General features: G+C 38.8%; 1 protein-coding gene across 10 annotated transcripts in view; it reads right to left on the bottom strand.

Moving 5' to 3' along the window:
* MAP3K9 (mitogen-activated protein kinase kinase kinase 9) overlaps nucleotides 1-16,686 on the bottom strand; it is a 78,382-nt gene that overhangs the window by 46,375 nt on the left and 15,321 nt on the right. For all 10 annotated transcript variants that reach the window (XR_005820047.1, XR_005820049.1, XR_005820044.1 and 7 more), the window contains exon 3: nucleotides 5,957-6,137. Coding sequence is in view for 3 of the 10 variants with exons in the window: in XM_040557499.1 (XP_040413433.1) it covers nucleotides 5,957-6,137 (181 nt within the window). In the remaining 7 variants the exon portion in view is untranslated. The remainder of the gene's footprint in view (nucleotides 1-5,956; nucleotides 6,138-16,686) is intronic.

Genomic DNA, 16,686 nt, shown 5'->3' with positions numbered 1-16,686 from the left:
AAAAGTAAATCTACTCAACATATTTTAATAAAAAATCACTGCAAGGGTTTTATCTTCTCAAACAATTCTTCAAAAAAAATAAAGTCATCTGTATGGACCTGTACATCTTAAACTTTCTATCCTCTTTCTCCAGTTAGCAGTCGTGCATTTCTGTGCCAAACATTAATATATTAATTCCAACACTTTTATGTCATCTGGATCCTAAAAGAAAGATGTTCTCCAGAAATATAAATTTTTAAAGATTGTTACAAATTAAGCTGCCAAAGTCAAAAAAGCAATTATGTATTAAAAACAATTGCTCTTAAGGCAAAGTTTTCAAGAGCTGAAGATAACATCAGATCACTATAAATTCCTAGAGTGTAACGTTAATTTCTTCAGCAATTTATTTCATGAGACCTTAAACACCAAACAGCCCTTGTTGTTCAGGGGTTTGTTTAGTTAATTCTACCCCCACAACATGCTGTGCCATTATTTGTAAAGCAAGAGGAACTTACCATCCCTTCTGCACCACAGAACCAAATCTTCAAGGCTCAACAATAGCATAACCCCTGCGGCAGCCTGACAGAGAGCATCTCAAGTACCAGGTTGCAGGTGTGCATATGCTTCATAAAACCTGGTGAATCCTGGCAGAAACCAGGACAAGTATGGCCTTCTCCCATGTGTGCTAGCAGAGAGATACCGCTGAGATCTGGCTGTGCTTCTGGATGGCACATGCTTCAGGTTAACAGTAAATACATTGACTGACTGGCTATCCTGTCACAGGTGGCTCAAGCTCCTTCCCTCAAACAACCCAATCCCACAACATTCTCTCCACTTCTAGGAAACCCTAGCCAGAGACAGCTCCTTCATAGAGGACTGAGAAGCGTTTCTTCCGTTGACCTGTCCTACTCTTTTGAACCCGCTTACTCTTCTCTAATTTCTGTGGCAACGAGTTCCACAATTTAAGGATGCATTGCTAGAAAATAGTTGCTTATTTGTTTTGAGCTTGCCATTTGATAACTTCATTTTTTTCCCTGTAGTTCTCTCAATGTCAGAAACAGTGAGTGTATGTTCCCTACTAGCTCCTTCCGTGCCACAATTTCAAAGGCTCCCAATCCATCCAAATCTTCTTTCCAGCCCCCCAAATCCTGATCTAGCTAAATCCGAATCTAGTTACTCTCAAACAGAAGCCATTTCATCTTTTTTTGACATTGACATCTTTTGTATACTAATTCCATGTTAACCTTTTTGTAGGAATGACAAAACCACAGTTTGACTGATTTGGGAAGAGGCATAGTATTTCCTGTTTAGTTCTCTCATTCTTCCCTATTAAATTTCAACTTGCCCCTTACCTTTCCGAGTCCTTACAAAATGAGCTAGGTTATCCACAACAACTCCAACATCTTTTTATTGAATCTTAATAGAATAATTTAGAGCCCATTGTTGTACACGTGAAATTCTCCCACACGTACTATTCTGCATTTATTACTTTCATCTGTTTTATCATTCAGTATAGTAAAATTTTTCCTCAGCTATCTGCAGTACATTATTTTTTTTATCCTGAATAATTTGGTATTAGTGTATGTTGTTACCTAACCATTTATCACTTTTTAAAATCATTTTGATTACGTTGAACACATTTACTTTCTTTAAAAGCTTTTGATAAAAGGTTTTAGAAAGTTTTTTGAAATCCAAACACGGTATAAGCAATCTTATCACTTGCCCACATACTCAGCAATTCATTCAAGAAATTTCACAGATTCACAAGACATGATTTCCTCTACAAAAGCTGAATGCTCCCAAATGTACTTGTATGTCCACCAGTCCCCTGCCCTCAAAGTGCTGTTTCTATCATTTAGTATAACTAAAGCATCATAAAATAGGCCAAACCACCAAAGAGTTGTGTTTATCCAGAACTGGTGGTAAAGTAATAAGTACATATTAGCTACTTTTCTTAATGGAATATTTAGGAAAGTGCTGTTGATGTGTTCAAAGCATTTCTTCTGCAGGGTAATTTTTAAAAGATACAGAAACATCCGGATTCTTCTAATATGACACTAGACATACATATGGCAGGAAAGCTTACTTCATTTCTAGCAGAACTTAATGCCATCTCTTCCACATGTGCAGTTCAAGGTTGAGAATGCCACTTCCACAAAATTAGTAGCATGTTAGCAAAAAACACCCCAACTGATTAAGCAGTGAGAGAGCAGCTGCTGAAAAGAGGGCTTTCCATTAATTCTCAAGTAAGGGATTGGGAATAATAAAGTAAAAGAACAGAGACAGAGGAGATTTATACAAAAAAATGAGGCCTGGGAAGAAAGAATCAAGGAACTCTACTCATTCTCAGCTGGGAAGAAAAACTGATCAAGCTAATTTATTCTTCTGGCACTCACTAGTAATTTTTGGACTTCAATTACAAAAAGAACCATATGATACAAACCACGTGTTCAAGTCAACTGACACTTGTATGAATAATTAACCATCTACCAGCGATCCAGTAATCCCTTAAGCCATTTAACACTGGGTTCAATCCTACACATTGGATTTTCAGGGAGAAGGAGGCTGGAGGTCGGCAGGATTTCACATGTGATTTTCCCACCTCTCTTGCAAATGTGTGAACTTAGAAAAACTACTAATTTCCTCACACCGTTATTATTCAATGGTATTTGTACCATAGGTTCCTCTTCTGCAGTGTCCCAGGTCCAGCACCTTCCATAAGAAAGGGACTATCAGCACAACGAGATCCCAGCAATAACAGCAACTAGAATATTATTTTTGTTATGACAAAAAAAATAACTTTGTTATATTTTTAACAGCAATTAACAGTTAGTATTTTTGTATGTTATTCAACTGGTAGTTCCAGAGATGACATTACTTACATCACAGCAGCCTGCTGTGTATGCCTCTATATTTACGAAATATTCTAATGACCAAAATTTCTACACCACTGAATGCTTGAAACATCATGATCTGCTAATCAGGTATTTTTGAAGTAGTTCTAGTATTCCATTCCTAAATGAAAATTTAATTCTTAGTTATTTCATTGGTCTCAGAGCAGGCTCATCTTGTAAGCGTCTGAACTGAAGAACACAGGGAACACAGACGAAGGTTGTATGGTGGCCTTACCTTCTTCATACCAATCATATTGATATGTTTTGTGTTTTGTTTTTTTTTAAACTGCGTAAGTCAAAAATGAAGCGGGCTGTAAACAAGAGATGTATTTAAACATTTAAAATGACATGGAAATTCAAATCATATGCCTACTAACATTAGCTTGCGGTGCAACACTGAATAAGCTGTGATATCTGTCCTTCAACTTAACCCCTATAAATTCAAAAATTCCTAACTCTCCTCTCAAACACATCACTAGACTCACAGAAATTGTATGTGAAATTGCATATCAATAAAAAGGTAGTTTCTTTGTTCTCTGTGCAATATAAGCACAAGGATTCTGCTATACACCTAAAATTTGTGGATGCAGCACAAAAAAAAAATTCATAGCAATATAGATTTTTCACTAGCAAGACATACAAAGTGCTATTACCAACAAGCTTTACGGTGGCCAAAACCGTGGTGATAAACACCAGCACGGAGGATTCCTCTTCCTTGTTAAGGTCTTCACCAACCCTCGTGTAGACTGGGACAAAAACCTGATCTTTTTTTTTTAAACAGAGCTTGATACAGTATTGAAAGGAATTGCATGAAGCAGTTATTTATGATGGAATAAAAGACTGACTCAGGAAATTTCAGTCCTGGCAAGCATCTTCACCAGCAGCTATTTGCATTTGTGCAGCAAGAACACAGGCAGAACAAGATTCTTGTTGAAAGGCTAGGCAACAGTTCAGCCAGCTGTACTATTCTAATGAGCTTTTCAGAAAAGGTGTTGAAATAAAATGGTCTGTCAATGTTAGAGACAGAAATATCCATTTCTGTTGATGGTATGCACACTAACTTAGAAGGTTGGTTATCAGGCAAAAAGCGCTCTCAACGCCAGTAATTAACCAAGAGGTTGAAGGAGACAAGAGGAAGGGCAAGCCTAATAGGATAGAAAAGTTCATCCTGTTAAGAATTTCAAGTTGCATCCTTGTGGGGGGGGGGGCAGGATTTGTTATACGTGTCCATTGCTGCCTTTATAAAATCCAGTACTTATAGTCATTGATGAGCTAGTAGTGACTGCACTGGCAAGAATTTGTCCTCTGCATACATGCCTCAAATGCCACGTTCTTTCCAGCAAATTTAACCATGATTCAAGGTTTTGGCCACCTTGGAGAGTGATCTCTTTTTCAGAGACAATATATTATAGCTCTCTTAACGGTGATGACCCTCTGTTTAAGGAAGAACACTGAGAAGTTTACAGAAGAACACTTTCCCTATTTTGAGGGAAAGACTGGTAACTATACATAAATAAAGCAATGAATGAATCTTGAAAATATTCTTCTGAAAAGCTAAAAAATATTTAAGTGATTTACAACCTAAGTCAATGACCAAACTAGTATTTGCATGGGTATAGAGGCTCTTAAACTATCATGACAGAAGTCATCAATTGACCCTAATACTTCTTATCTTTTTAAAAATTAGGTCATGCTGGTACAGAATATCTACTGACCTGTTCAGCATGCTTGGATTAGTAAAGTTACAATCACAGAGGAGTTGTGATTGTAACTTCCTTCCCCTTCCTCCCTCCTCCCTTAAATGCCATTCCTAGCACTGTTTTTCAGAGGTGCAAACTGAGGTTTGAGTTTGGAAAGCTATATACAAACCAGTATTGTTGGGTTTTCATTTCTACCAGGTTTCACTCAGAGTAAAAGCCTGGTTCTTGCACAATTCTTCTCAGATTAACTACATGGGCTACCATGTTTAATGATAGTCAGAATTTAATCCATACGATTAGCATGCAAATTAAGTTCACGTATTTATCCACAAGGCAATACATTATCTATTCTGCACAACTTGGTAAGGAAAATAAAAATCACCACAAATATCTTCCATAACAGCCAGACAATTCTTCCAGCTGGGATATTTCTTTATCCTGACAGATTTCACATCATGCACACACTGCGTGTGAGCACTGCTGGCCAACGACATTCTTATTACCCTAAAGACCCAGTCAGCTTGACATTTCTATACCTCCCCCCTCACAAGAAAAAATATTCATCTGCTTTGTTTCCAATGTTCAGTACTAATTCCGTATTTCACAGCATCCAGAAAAGTCAGTATCCTATGACAACAATAAAGAGTTATTTACTGAATTCTGGATTTACCAATTCACTTAGAGTTACATTCAAACTCTATTTTTGCAAGTCTACGGGGGCAATCCTTATGCTCTTCCCTACCAAAATAGCTCTTATTCTCAAAATCTCATTGCCTGAATGGAGAAGACAACACATGCATTCAAATTACTACTTATGGATTACATACTCAGACTGACCTACAGAAGAGATGCATCACTTTATGCAAAAGTCTGGGAGGGTAGAATTAATTCAAACTTCTTATCAATGTGGAAAACATTGCATTCAGGCTGAAACTGCAGAGAGAATTTCATGAGGTGCAGTACGCTCGTGTACATAAGCATCAGTGACAGATTACCATCAAAACAAAATGATCTTACTCTTGGTAAAACACTAAAAAAGTAGCAACTTCAAGAATTTCATAGCTTTGTTTTATGGCCTTTTGTTATGACAGCCAATAGCTGAAGGGAGGCTCTGAATCCTAAAATAATCTGAATGCAAATGTAAGGAAGAACAAAAATTTATAGGCATGCAGGAGCTGGTCTACCACTTCCTACAGAAAAAGTGTTTACAATTAATACCAATGTAGTCTCAGAGTTAGGTGGATGGAAAGCCAGTGGATAAAGTTTTCTTAAACCCATCATTTTAATATATGGTTCACTGTTACTCATTCTTAAACATAAAATAGGTTCCATGGCAGATCTAGTTACTGTTCAGTATCCAGTCACTTAACACCAAATCAATACCTCCACACATCGCTGCCTTTGGAGAACATGGAGGAGCGAATGACTTCAGGAGCCATCCAGGCATATGTCCCAGCTGCGCTCATTTTGGTAGTTTTATGCCATTCCCTGGCCAAGCCGAAATCCGTGATCTTCAGTATCTTGTTGCTCAGATCTCCGTTTTCCACCTTTTCGAGTATCAGTACTGGAGAAGAGGGGGGGGAACAAAAGGTATGCAGAGTAAGGCTAGTATTTATGTAAAAGATCCTCCTGGAGATCTCCCCAAATCCAAAATTCTCCCTGACTTTTAGTTATTCAAACATACTGCCCTCTGTTACAAGGTATTTCAAGCTAATCCCTTCATGTGGTAAGTGAACATCTGTCTAGCAAATAGCTTTAAATTTAACCAAAATATCAAACCCCAGACAATAAACAGATAATAAGATAACGATTTAATGCAGTATCTACTGTTATTCTATATAATAATTGTCTGCTAAAAGGAAGTGAACCACTGTAACTTCTAGAAATCCAGATAAGGGAAGACATTTCCTAATTAATCCTCTCTCAGCAAGCCAGTAATAGAATCTTTTTCTCAAACTGCTTAGAGGACTTTTTTTTTTTTAAATCCAAGTACACACACAGGCTGGATGTACCTTTCAAGTAAATGAGTTAGGAGTGCAAGCTCTATATACGCAGATTTTTTTGAAGTGCAAATTAAAAAAAATAATTGATGATCAGTAATAACATGACCAGTCCAAGACTCCATAAACACTCCCACGTTACACTCCCCCCCATCATTATTAAACATTTTTTAGTTAAACTAATGAAGTTTCTATCACATTGCAGTGGCAAAGGAGTCTACACTCAAGAATTTAAAACAGGGGGGAGCAGAACTCAAGAATGCTCTGGTACAAGGCACACAGGCACCTTTATCCAGCAAGCTAGGCTGTCACACCACTGTGAAATGGGTGTAAACCAGAAGTATCTGTTGTTCTTTAACAGCACCTATTATCCTCCTTATCTTAAGATGAAACGACCACACAAAGTGCAGAGCACTGATCAAGCAACAGAATATAACAGCCTACTAAACTTCCAGACATAAAGTAGCCATAAACCTATGAAGTGACTTTCAGCCACTTCATTAGTCTAATGACTTCATAGCAGGGAAAAAAAAAAGAAAAAATCAAGTCACTAACACAGCATCATTATGCAGCTACCCTTTTATTATTTTTAATGTCATTACAGATACCAGCTCTTGGAAAACAAGATATTATGGTTCACTATATATGTGTAAATTGAAGAACAAACAAAACCACAGTCACGGACCATAATGAAACAGCTAAAATGCAAAAGCACCACAAAAATAGAGTACATAATCATCTTCAGGATCATTTTTAGCAGTCCATGAAAAAAACTCCAGTGTCAGCCTAAAGCTAACAGCTTCTTTAAAAATAATCTTATGTTTATTCTCATACTCCCCTCTAATAACCAAAATGAGACTTCCAATGAAATAAAAGCACAATATTTGAACACCTTCTGTATAATATAAATACATCTAACCGTTAAAATATTACATTTACTGTAACGAACCTTACACAGAATCTGTCCCCTGAAAATAATAAAAAAAAAAAAACAACTAACGTTTCTATAAGACTTCATAATTCACAAAGTACTACTAAATTAAAGATTTTTGTTGGCCAACTCAAGTTGTGAATAAACTAGATGTATGGTTAAGCTCTTGGTTCTTGCTTCTTTTGAAAAATTCATTTCTAACATTACTGAATGCTCCATTTTCCTATTCATAGAGGAAGGAGGAGTTTGAGTGCTACCCTACAGAGAACACAAACATTATTTGAAAAAAACATGTCAATTACTAGAAATCAGCTAATACTAGGAGATGCTGAAGTGACCCTTTCCATGAAGCTTTCTGACAGCAATAAAGTAAGGCTGCAAGAAATGCATAACTAACATTCTCTTCATTTGGGCAAAACCAGATGCATTTTTAGAGCCATACTTCAGTGTGAACCACAAGAATCAGAGGTACAAAAGTAGGTTTCCTTTGGGTCTCTTCTAGCTAGATTTTTTTTCCCTTCATTTTCCCTAACAGTCAAAGAATTGTTAACAGATATTGCTAACCAGTCTCTCACTGACTGCAAGAGTTAGAAACTCCCTAGAACATATAAGTTTATCTTTCTAGCCTATACTCATTGTGCTTAAATAACTGGCAGAATAATATAATCTAATTTTAAATTTAACTGCAGAGATACAGAGACATAATGAAGTTCTAAAGGTAAAGCGACACTTTGAAACAAAAAAGCGTGGGATTGGGGCGTGTTTTTGCTTCCATTCAGAATCACAAGTGCAAGCAAATTTGCTCTTCACAAGGCAGATCATATTGTCACTGAACCTGCTCAACAGCAGGAAAGAACGCCAAATATCACGGTTGGGTTGGACACACCTTCCTAGCAAGAGATTATTTAAATCTAACTGCCTTTATTTGCATTAAGATCTAACAAAATAATTAGTACTTACACAGACCTATTGTATCCATGAACTTGTTCTTTTGTGAGATGTATGCTGAGATAAATTACCATAACAAAAAAAACACAGGGAAGGACAATGAAAGAGCTGCACGTATTGCCAGCCCTTGATTCCTTAGTTACGTTCCCCATTATTTCATTGTAATAACTGCTTGGGATAATAATCCTGCAACCCAAAATTGTAGAAATTAATTTTAAGGATTACAGCTCTCTCCAGCATCTGTTTCAGTTCTCTTCATCTTGGTCAGCATCAATAGGCTCACTTCCAATTGCTAGGAGTCTCCCTAGTCTCTCTCTCAGATTTGCAAACCAAAAGCCTTGATTCTCCCTCTTGTGTTCATTCAGATTTCAATGAAGTATCCTGTAAATAGGTGAAATATCAATTCCTTTCAGTTTCCACCTTAATCTCCCTTAGAGTTAACACAGGCCAGGTTGCTAGGACACAGCAAATGCATTTCACTCTTGCAAATCAATATGGTCTCCTTCTTGTGAGCTTGATCTATAGCCAGTTATTACCTCCCATTTAATGCTATTAGTGTAAGTTCTCTTCAGAAAGTACTATTCCTTCTGCACTTACTAGAATCCAGCACAGCATGTAACACAAATAAGTAAGGTAATTCCTACACTTACAGCAGTTGCAGAGTTAACCTAACTGTCCGTCTTTGAATAGATGTGACCACTCAGGACAGAACTAACAGTAGCCAGATTTATCAGAAATAATTGTTTATCATCAGTCTAGCAAAACCCAGAGCTAAAACCCCAGCTAATTTACTAAGGCAATATTCTCATTCTGGTCTCTTGATTTAAAAGATCTGATAAAAGCAAGTGGTTAAAAGCAAGGAAAGCAAGGTATAAAGTGAAATTAAAAATCTCTCGTATTCCCAGCCTTAAAGAAAGAAGCTGTTTGGCAGCCAAGACACTGGGCCTAGTTTTCAGGCAACTGGGGAAGAACAAGAGCTGAATCAGCAGGAACACACAGAATGCATGTCAGCTTGCTGGTGGTGGCTCACTGCTTCCTGCTCCAGCAGGGTCTGTGCAAGAAATCTCTTCCCGTGAGCACGCACGGAGCCAGTCAAGTTGTAGGTGAACATATGTTATGTACTGCTGCTTGTAACAACTCAAAGCCACTTCTTTCCTGCTTCTCTGTACAGCACAGGTTAAAAGCTAATTGTAAGTAGCACAGGTGAGAACCAACTGGTGGTGTGCAAAAGGGACTGGTGAACAGAAGTGGGTATTGCAAGCACAGACAGCTCTGAGGATCCAGCTGCTAAACAAACAACTTTATAAAGCTCGGTTGATCAGCAGCAAATCACCAATACCATGTCCATTGCCTAATGCAAACGCAAAGCAAAATGTGGTGGCTTAAACTAGCTGCTAGCAACTTTAGACAAAGGGTATTGTGAACACATATGCTGACAGAAATAGCAATCCAGAAGTGCTCACATACGTCTACATATATTCCTGAAAGACTCTGAACTTGCCCATCAGAAAAGAAGCCCTTGCCAGTGAGAAATTAATTACAGGTCAGACGAATACTGCCCAGCAAACAAGCCTTCCATATCTGAGGGTGTCCCAGCTCAGAGAACAGGAACAGAACGTGACCCCAATAGGCCTCGGCATCCCCAGCAGCACCTGTCCTTGATCAGGCAATCATCCAGACACAGGTACACCATTCAGATGGGTAATTGCCACCGCTAGGGTTTTATTAATAAACTTAATTACCAGAGGACTCTCAAGAATCACTGATGTTAGTGACTCAACCCCACTGTTTGGTTTCTTGAGAGATGGGCAAAATGCAAGTCCTGAAAGACAACAGACAAGCTTGGCACTTTAGAGCTCAGAGTAGAGAGACAGAAAGGTACAAATTGAACACTGGGTCTCCTCTTATCTAGGTCATGAAGACCAGTCTTTTCTCTCTGAAATGAAAATGGCTGTTGAGGTTGTCACGTATTCTTTAAGAACTTATTTTGTGCCTCGCAAGAAGCACCAAGGATATTTTCACGTCAGACTCTTGTGAGAAAGCTTCCTGAAGTGCAGCGAAAAGAATGCACCATATAAACAGAGAGGTGGGTTAGGTAACGAGCCAACATTTATTGGTTTGACCATAAGACAGACTAACTGGCAGAACACAAAGACCACTTGAAAAGACTCAGTCTAGTGAAGTTCCTAGTTATTCTGTCTGACATGACAGCAAGTCAAAGAAGTATGTATTGCTGGAGATAAAAAAACTTGCCACTTACCATTTTCAGTGTTTTTTAGCACTGAAAAAAATTCTACCTGCACCATACATTCAGTACATTTGGCAGGTGCCTGAATGGTGGTCATTAACCAGACCTTGCACCATGCCCAATAGTCTTCAGCTAGTAAGCAATACCAGCTGCTGAAACAGAAGTGTCGTCAGAGACTTTCCTGATACAGATGCCAATCTCAATCTGCTTGAAGAGTGATGGGGAATTAAATTATCCAGTACCGGTACCATTTGAAGATGGTTTCCTAGTAAGGGGGGGGGGAGGGTAGTGGGGAACTGATGACATACCCAGGATCTTCTCGGTTTATCCTTGTTTGTGACCTGGGCTAGCAGCTTTTCTAGCAAAGAGTTGGAAGTGACAGAAATCAGCTTCTTGAGGTCAGGTGAAGCCAGCTTACTTTCTTCAGTTTAAGTAACATTCTGTATATGTGTTAAGAGCTAGCATGCTTTTGACAGGACAGAGAACTTCAGTCCTGCTGAAAGTAAGCAAGCCTTCAGAAGCACACAGATCCCAGTGATAACAGATCCCAAAGGGAACAGTTCTCAGTTTTGTAAGTCACAGTTGTGTATTAGTGACACCAAGAAAAATTCCACTTTTTTTCTAGAGCCAGGGCCAACTCAAATGCTTTTGTTTAAACCAAGATTTGTACTGAAGTTAGACATGACAGAAATGGACCCCCTGAAGTATGACTGACACAAACTCTTCCTGCTCCACACAGGATTCCATTATTGTGTTTCACAAAAGACAAAAACATCTGCCTTTGTATTCAAAGCAAAAGCAACTTGATTGAGATTTCTAAGATACCACTATATCCTTCAGCCTTCACATAACTGCAAGTATGGGGGATCTGCCAGTTCTGTCTTGTTATTACAAGTCATTACAGAGATGCCTGCTCCATGGGGCATTAGACAACGCAGGATTAGCTACCAAAAGAATGGACTTAAAACTGCTGTTGTTCTAATGAGACTTTTAAGGACAGTTCCAATGGTTGGGTTTCACACTAGAACACTGAACTTTCCCTAGCAACTTACCAATTTTCACTACAATGTTTAGGACCGGGACTATATGTATCCAGGACTATTCTGTGTCCATACAGAATGAGGTATCATTGCAGTAAAAACACTGAAACCTGCAGCTTTAAATTTCCTTACCGCAAACATCCTGTATTAGTTCCCCAAAGCAGCTGTCAGTTCTAAGTAGGCAAAACAGAGGAACAAATGGATTCTGAAGGAATACAGACAAACTGAAAAAACGCATAGATAAAACGCTAGTAAGGTTTCAACTCTGCTATGAACTACAGAACTAGAGAAGGGCTGCCCTGGAGGCCAAAGATGTACACTTTTGTTGAGACAAAATACCATCTTGCATGCATGACAGGAATGCACACCTCCCATAGCCTCACATATGCAAAAGACAATTGGGAATCAGATAATCTGGAAAGACAAAGCCTCTTCAGAAAAATATTCAAGGCCTAAGACTACTATATATACTCTGAATTACTCTCTGCAGGAACCTCTCTTGACTAGGAACATTTCTGTGTTAAGTGCCCAGACTCACACCACGTGAATCTCTCCTTAAGGCCTGCTCTAAGGAAGCAATTTCAATTAGAGGAGTTCTCCAGCACCACCAAGCCTGGAACACCAGATGTTGGAGAGCCATCTGGTGAAAACCCATGTACTCATCGTTGCAAGATTATGTCAGCACCCTGAAAATTTTTAAATTAAGTTTCCAGAAATATATTGTTCTATTAGCAGAATGGCTAATCTAAGTCAGAATGGTACTACTGTTAAATTAGTCTTAAATAAAATTGTCCTTAGGCCCATGCTGGCAGCTGGAGGTCATAATTCATTGCATCTTGCACCACTTCCCTTAATGATTACTGAATCGATTGAAAAGTCAGTGGTAAGTACCTTTGTTAAATGCACAAAACCTTACTGCGAGGAAGAACTCATTTTCATTACTCATGCATCTACCAGAAATACATGAGGTATAGAGTGACAAGGTAAAGGCAGGGGCATAAAGTTGTATAATTTTTGATCTACTTGTACGCAAGAATTCTGCATACATTGTAAGCAAACCCAGAGATGACTAGGTAAATCACACTCAATGCATCAGCATTCACTCCTGCTTATTAGCCATCACAATAAGGAGGACAAAATTGCTGAGCAAACTGATTTGGGAATGTTCTCAACTTTACGTTAGCGTTCCAATCCAAGTAACTGCATTGTTGATATATTTTTCCTTCTGTTTTCCCCAACTTGTTCCTATTACACATTTTTTGTTCTGCCCAATTATTCTGGAAGCACTAACTGCTCTGGGCCTCTTTCCTTCTGCCAGAATGTACACATTTCCTCTCTTTCCTTTTGTTTTCTTCAGATCTCACACCCATCAAATCTTCTTCCAAACATACTCCCCTAAAAAAAGGATAAAAAACATTTCCACTGAATCTTTCAAGCTGATAGCTTAAACAAGCATGATAAAACTTCATTTAGCTTCTATGCCGCTCACTTTACAAAACCCCAGTAAGACAACTCTTATGTTTTTCATCCTGCACTGTACTACCTCCAGTATCCATGAAAAGTCCTAAGAGGTAAATTACTTTCACAAGCAGCAAGCCTTCACATGGGCAATCCAACTTTGCTTGGCAACCACATTAACAGCTGCTGTTTTAATCCTCTGTTCTTCGCATATTATGCCAGCAGAACACACCTCTCAAACAAACTTCCCCCGGAAGGCAGTAACACTGTCACATCTTTCACTTGTTTGGCGAGTTTTCCACCTACACTTTTGGACAGTTAGGTCAGACGAAGTTGCATTTTTACTCTCCAGCAGAACAAAGTATTGGTTAGGAGCAAGTGGGAAAAAAATCAACACTTCAACCCATGCTGATCTATTTGCTCCTAACATCGAAGAACTGGTAGAAAGTGGCTCCTCATTTCATCTCGCTGTCAAAATTAAGTGGCAAGGCAGAAAAATATAGTTATGTAATCTCTTTTTCTGGTTTCTCTGCACAGTGTAGTGCTGAACTGAACACACCTTTACTTGTGCTAAAAGTTGATTTATCATTTCAAAAGCAGAACGTTCCAGGAAAACCATTACAGTGATCATTCACAGTAAAAATACCACACATTTATACATGAGGGTAGAGAAAAGGGGCTCCTGCACACCAAGAAAATAGAAAAATTCCTTCCTCGGAGAGAAAAATTGAAAGTCAGAACAAGGAAATCAAGATTATCTTGCAGTACTGCCACAGTAAATAAGCAAACTGCCCATCACCCCCATGTATCATGACACAGCTCTACCAGCAACCGTCTGCTCCCTTCCCCAGGCCAGATTATCTGTTTTTAAAAATAGGAGAGAAATTACAAATAAATCCAAGACCGTCTCTTGTATGGTCCAGCTTACAGTTCACTCCAGATCATTTGCCTGTGCACGATGCTACTCAGCCGGGCACACAAAACCAGAAATCTATTAGCTAATGAACAATCAAGCCTGATGGGAATGGCTGACAATCATTAAGTGAAGGAGGTAAAAAAAAAAAAAAAATGAGGTACAAAGTACAGCGTGAATTAAAAACATACAGGAAGAAATATGGAAGGAAGGAGGCTAGAAGGCCAGGATCCCTACTGTGGGTGCAGAAAAAGCGGGGCTTGTTGCCTGGGGTACACTGATTATCACTGACTTGATGGATGATTGATGGCTTCACATTTAACTTCCATATCGCTTTTCCCCAATTAAGACAACACAGAATTGTAGTGCCAGCAGACCTGCCACTCTTACTTAAGTTCTACAGTTCTGGGCAGATCACGAAACAGCAGGACTACTAATTAGTGATAAAACAACGTTAAGTCATGTGTTCTATTGTTATATTTTGACGTTATCGTTGTCAAGTCTTCATAGCTGTTGAAGAGATGCCTACCATTAACAGTGTTTCTGACATGCTTGGAAGGATAGCGGTGCTTTCAAACAGGTTGAGAAAATCTGAAGTGTCAAAACTTGTTTGCCAGAAACGAAAGAAAAACTGATTATGAAGTTACTTCGGATTATCCTGCACTTAAAAGGAGCTCTTGGACCTAGGAACAGAGGAGGGGTGATGGAGATCCAAGGTGAAGTCCTGACTGCAAACTATCAGAATTCATATACAGTAGACAATATTACTATGCCTGCAAATCCCCTGGTGTGGGCACAGATACGGAGTTGTTACTGACGTCATAAAGAGAATTGGCGTTAATGGTGCCAGTGGTAGCTCCTGGGTTATGTACACTACATCTCCTCTAGATAGAGGCTCTGCTGACAAACACAGAACTACGGGATGTAGAGCTTTGAAGGCCTGAAATATCTGAAAATTGTAGAAATCTTTGAATACCTTTAGGTGCCAGCGCGCTTCTGTAGTACTGTTTTGGTCTTCGCCAGCACTAACACTGCTGTGGTCGAATGCTTTGCCATCCAAGATCCCAAAAGAAAATTTACTCAGGAATGAGGAAAGCAATCAGATCAAGTCACAAGAAAGAATTCTAGCAGAACTCCTGCAAGCACATCCCACTCACATCCATCCCCAACAGCCTTTACTCTTTATTTTGTGCTGTACTGCCTCCTTAGAGCCACTATCATCTGGTTATACAGTAAAAGAGCAAGATGGCAGCAACAGTGGTGGGTGGAATACACTACTAAGAGGACTATAAATAAGATCAGAATGCCATCTTTGTTATTTTACTTGATGCAGAAATATTTAACTTCAATATTTAAATCATTAAGTAGCCATCCAATTACTTACACAGACTTAGTGAAATGTATTCCCTAGTCTCCCAGATTCTCATCTGGGCTCTTAGATTTCTCCATTATTCTCACTGTTTCACCATATCTGTTCTTATTTCTCTAGGCTGAAAAGAGAGAAAACCACTGCTTAGAAACTGGAAGGCTGAAAAACGGCAGAGGAACTCAAACCCGTATAGAACGACACTACTCTGCCTAAGTAGCTCTAATTTTTTCTTTCTCAAAATAGTACCACAAATTTTTGCTGCGGTTGGATGTTTTTGCAAATCATTCCAGAGGAACTCAACTACCTATATAGATACAGCGGCCTACTAACAGATATTTTTCCCCCAATAGGCCTTTGCTCATCTGTGCATATCTGACTCACTGTCACTGTACGATCGCTGTTTTCGACAGCAGTAAAGGTCAGCAGGAAGCTATAAGCGGGGAACTAATGCTTACCCAGTAATAGCTGGGGTATGAAAGACCACTGCTGCAGATGAGCACTCACTGTGGGTTGGAATATCGGACATTTTATTTCTTCCTCCAGCCTGCAAACAGAACAGCTTACCGAGGCGTCACTTACCAAAATGCAAAATGACAAGTTTAATCAGATAGCGGATAAGCATCAGCCCATTCACGTCCTCTGTTTAGGTAATTCCAGTACTGTAAGGAAATGTATCAGATATTGAGCCCATCAAGCACCAGGTGCAAGAGCTTTGTAGAAATAAAAGAACAGAGTAAAACCTTTAAGGAAAGCAATACTGTTTCGGTCTGAAATCTTTAAATGCACAATATGACCAAGGTTCAGTTTAAAAGCCGTAAGGCTTTTCCAATGGATAGATTTAAAAATAATCCAAACCTCTACGAGGGAGCACTACAATTAAACTTCTGCCTGTCAGCAATACAGCAAAACTCTCCTCAAGTGCAAGAGTTGAAGAAAACAGAGGATATTCTGTTTCCTTCCCCAAAGGAAGTTCCAAGTTTGTAAAAAAAAAAATAAAAAAAAAAAATACACAAGTTTCAGAAGTCAGTTAAAGGCTGACTGAAACTGAAGGAATACCAGAGGACAAAAAAAAATCTAATATCACAGGAACCAAACCCTCTCACCTAACCCATGGCAGAACATGCCAATCTGTTACAGGAAGCCTTCTCTTGAAGAAAATCTCCTCACTCAATTCTGTGTGCTTTCTAAGGACTTGTTTTCCAGACT

The sequence above is a fragment of the Cygnus olor genome, chromosome 5 (genome assembly GCF_009769625.2).
Source record: "Cygnus olor isolate bCygOlo1 chromosome 5, bCygOlo1.pri.v2, whole genome shotgun sequence".
In the NCBI taxonomy this organism is placed as follows: Eukaryota; Metazoa; Chordata; class Aves; order Anseriformes; family Anatidae; genus Cygnus; species Cygnus olor.
Note: the sequence above shows the minus strand (reverse complement) of the source record. Positions and strands in the feature narration are given on the sequence as shown.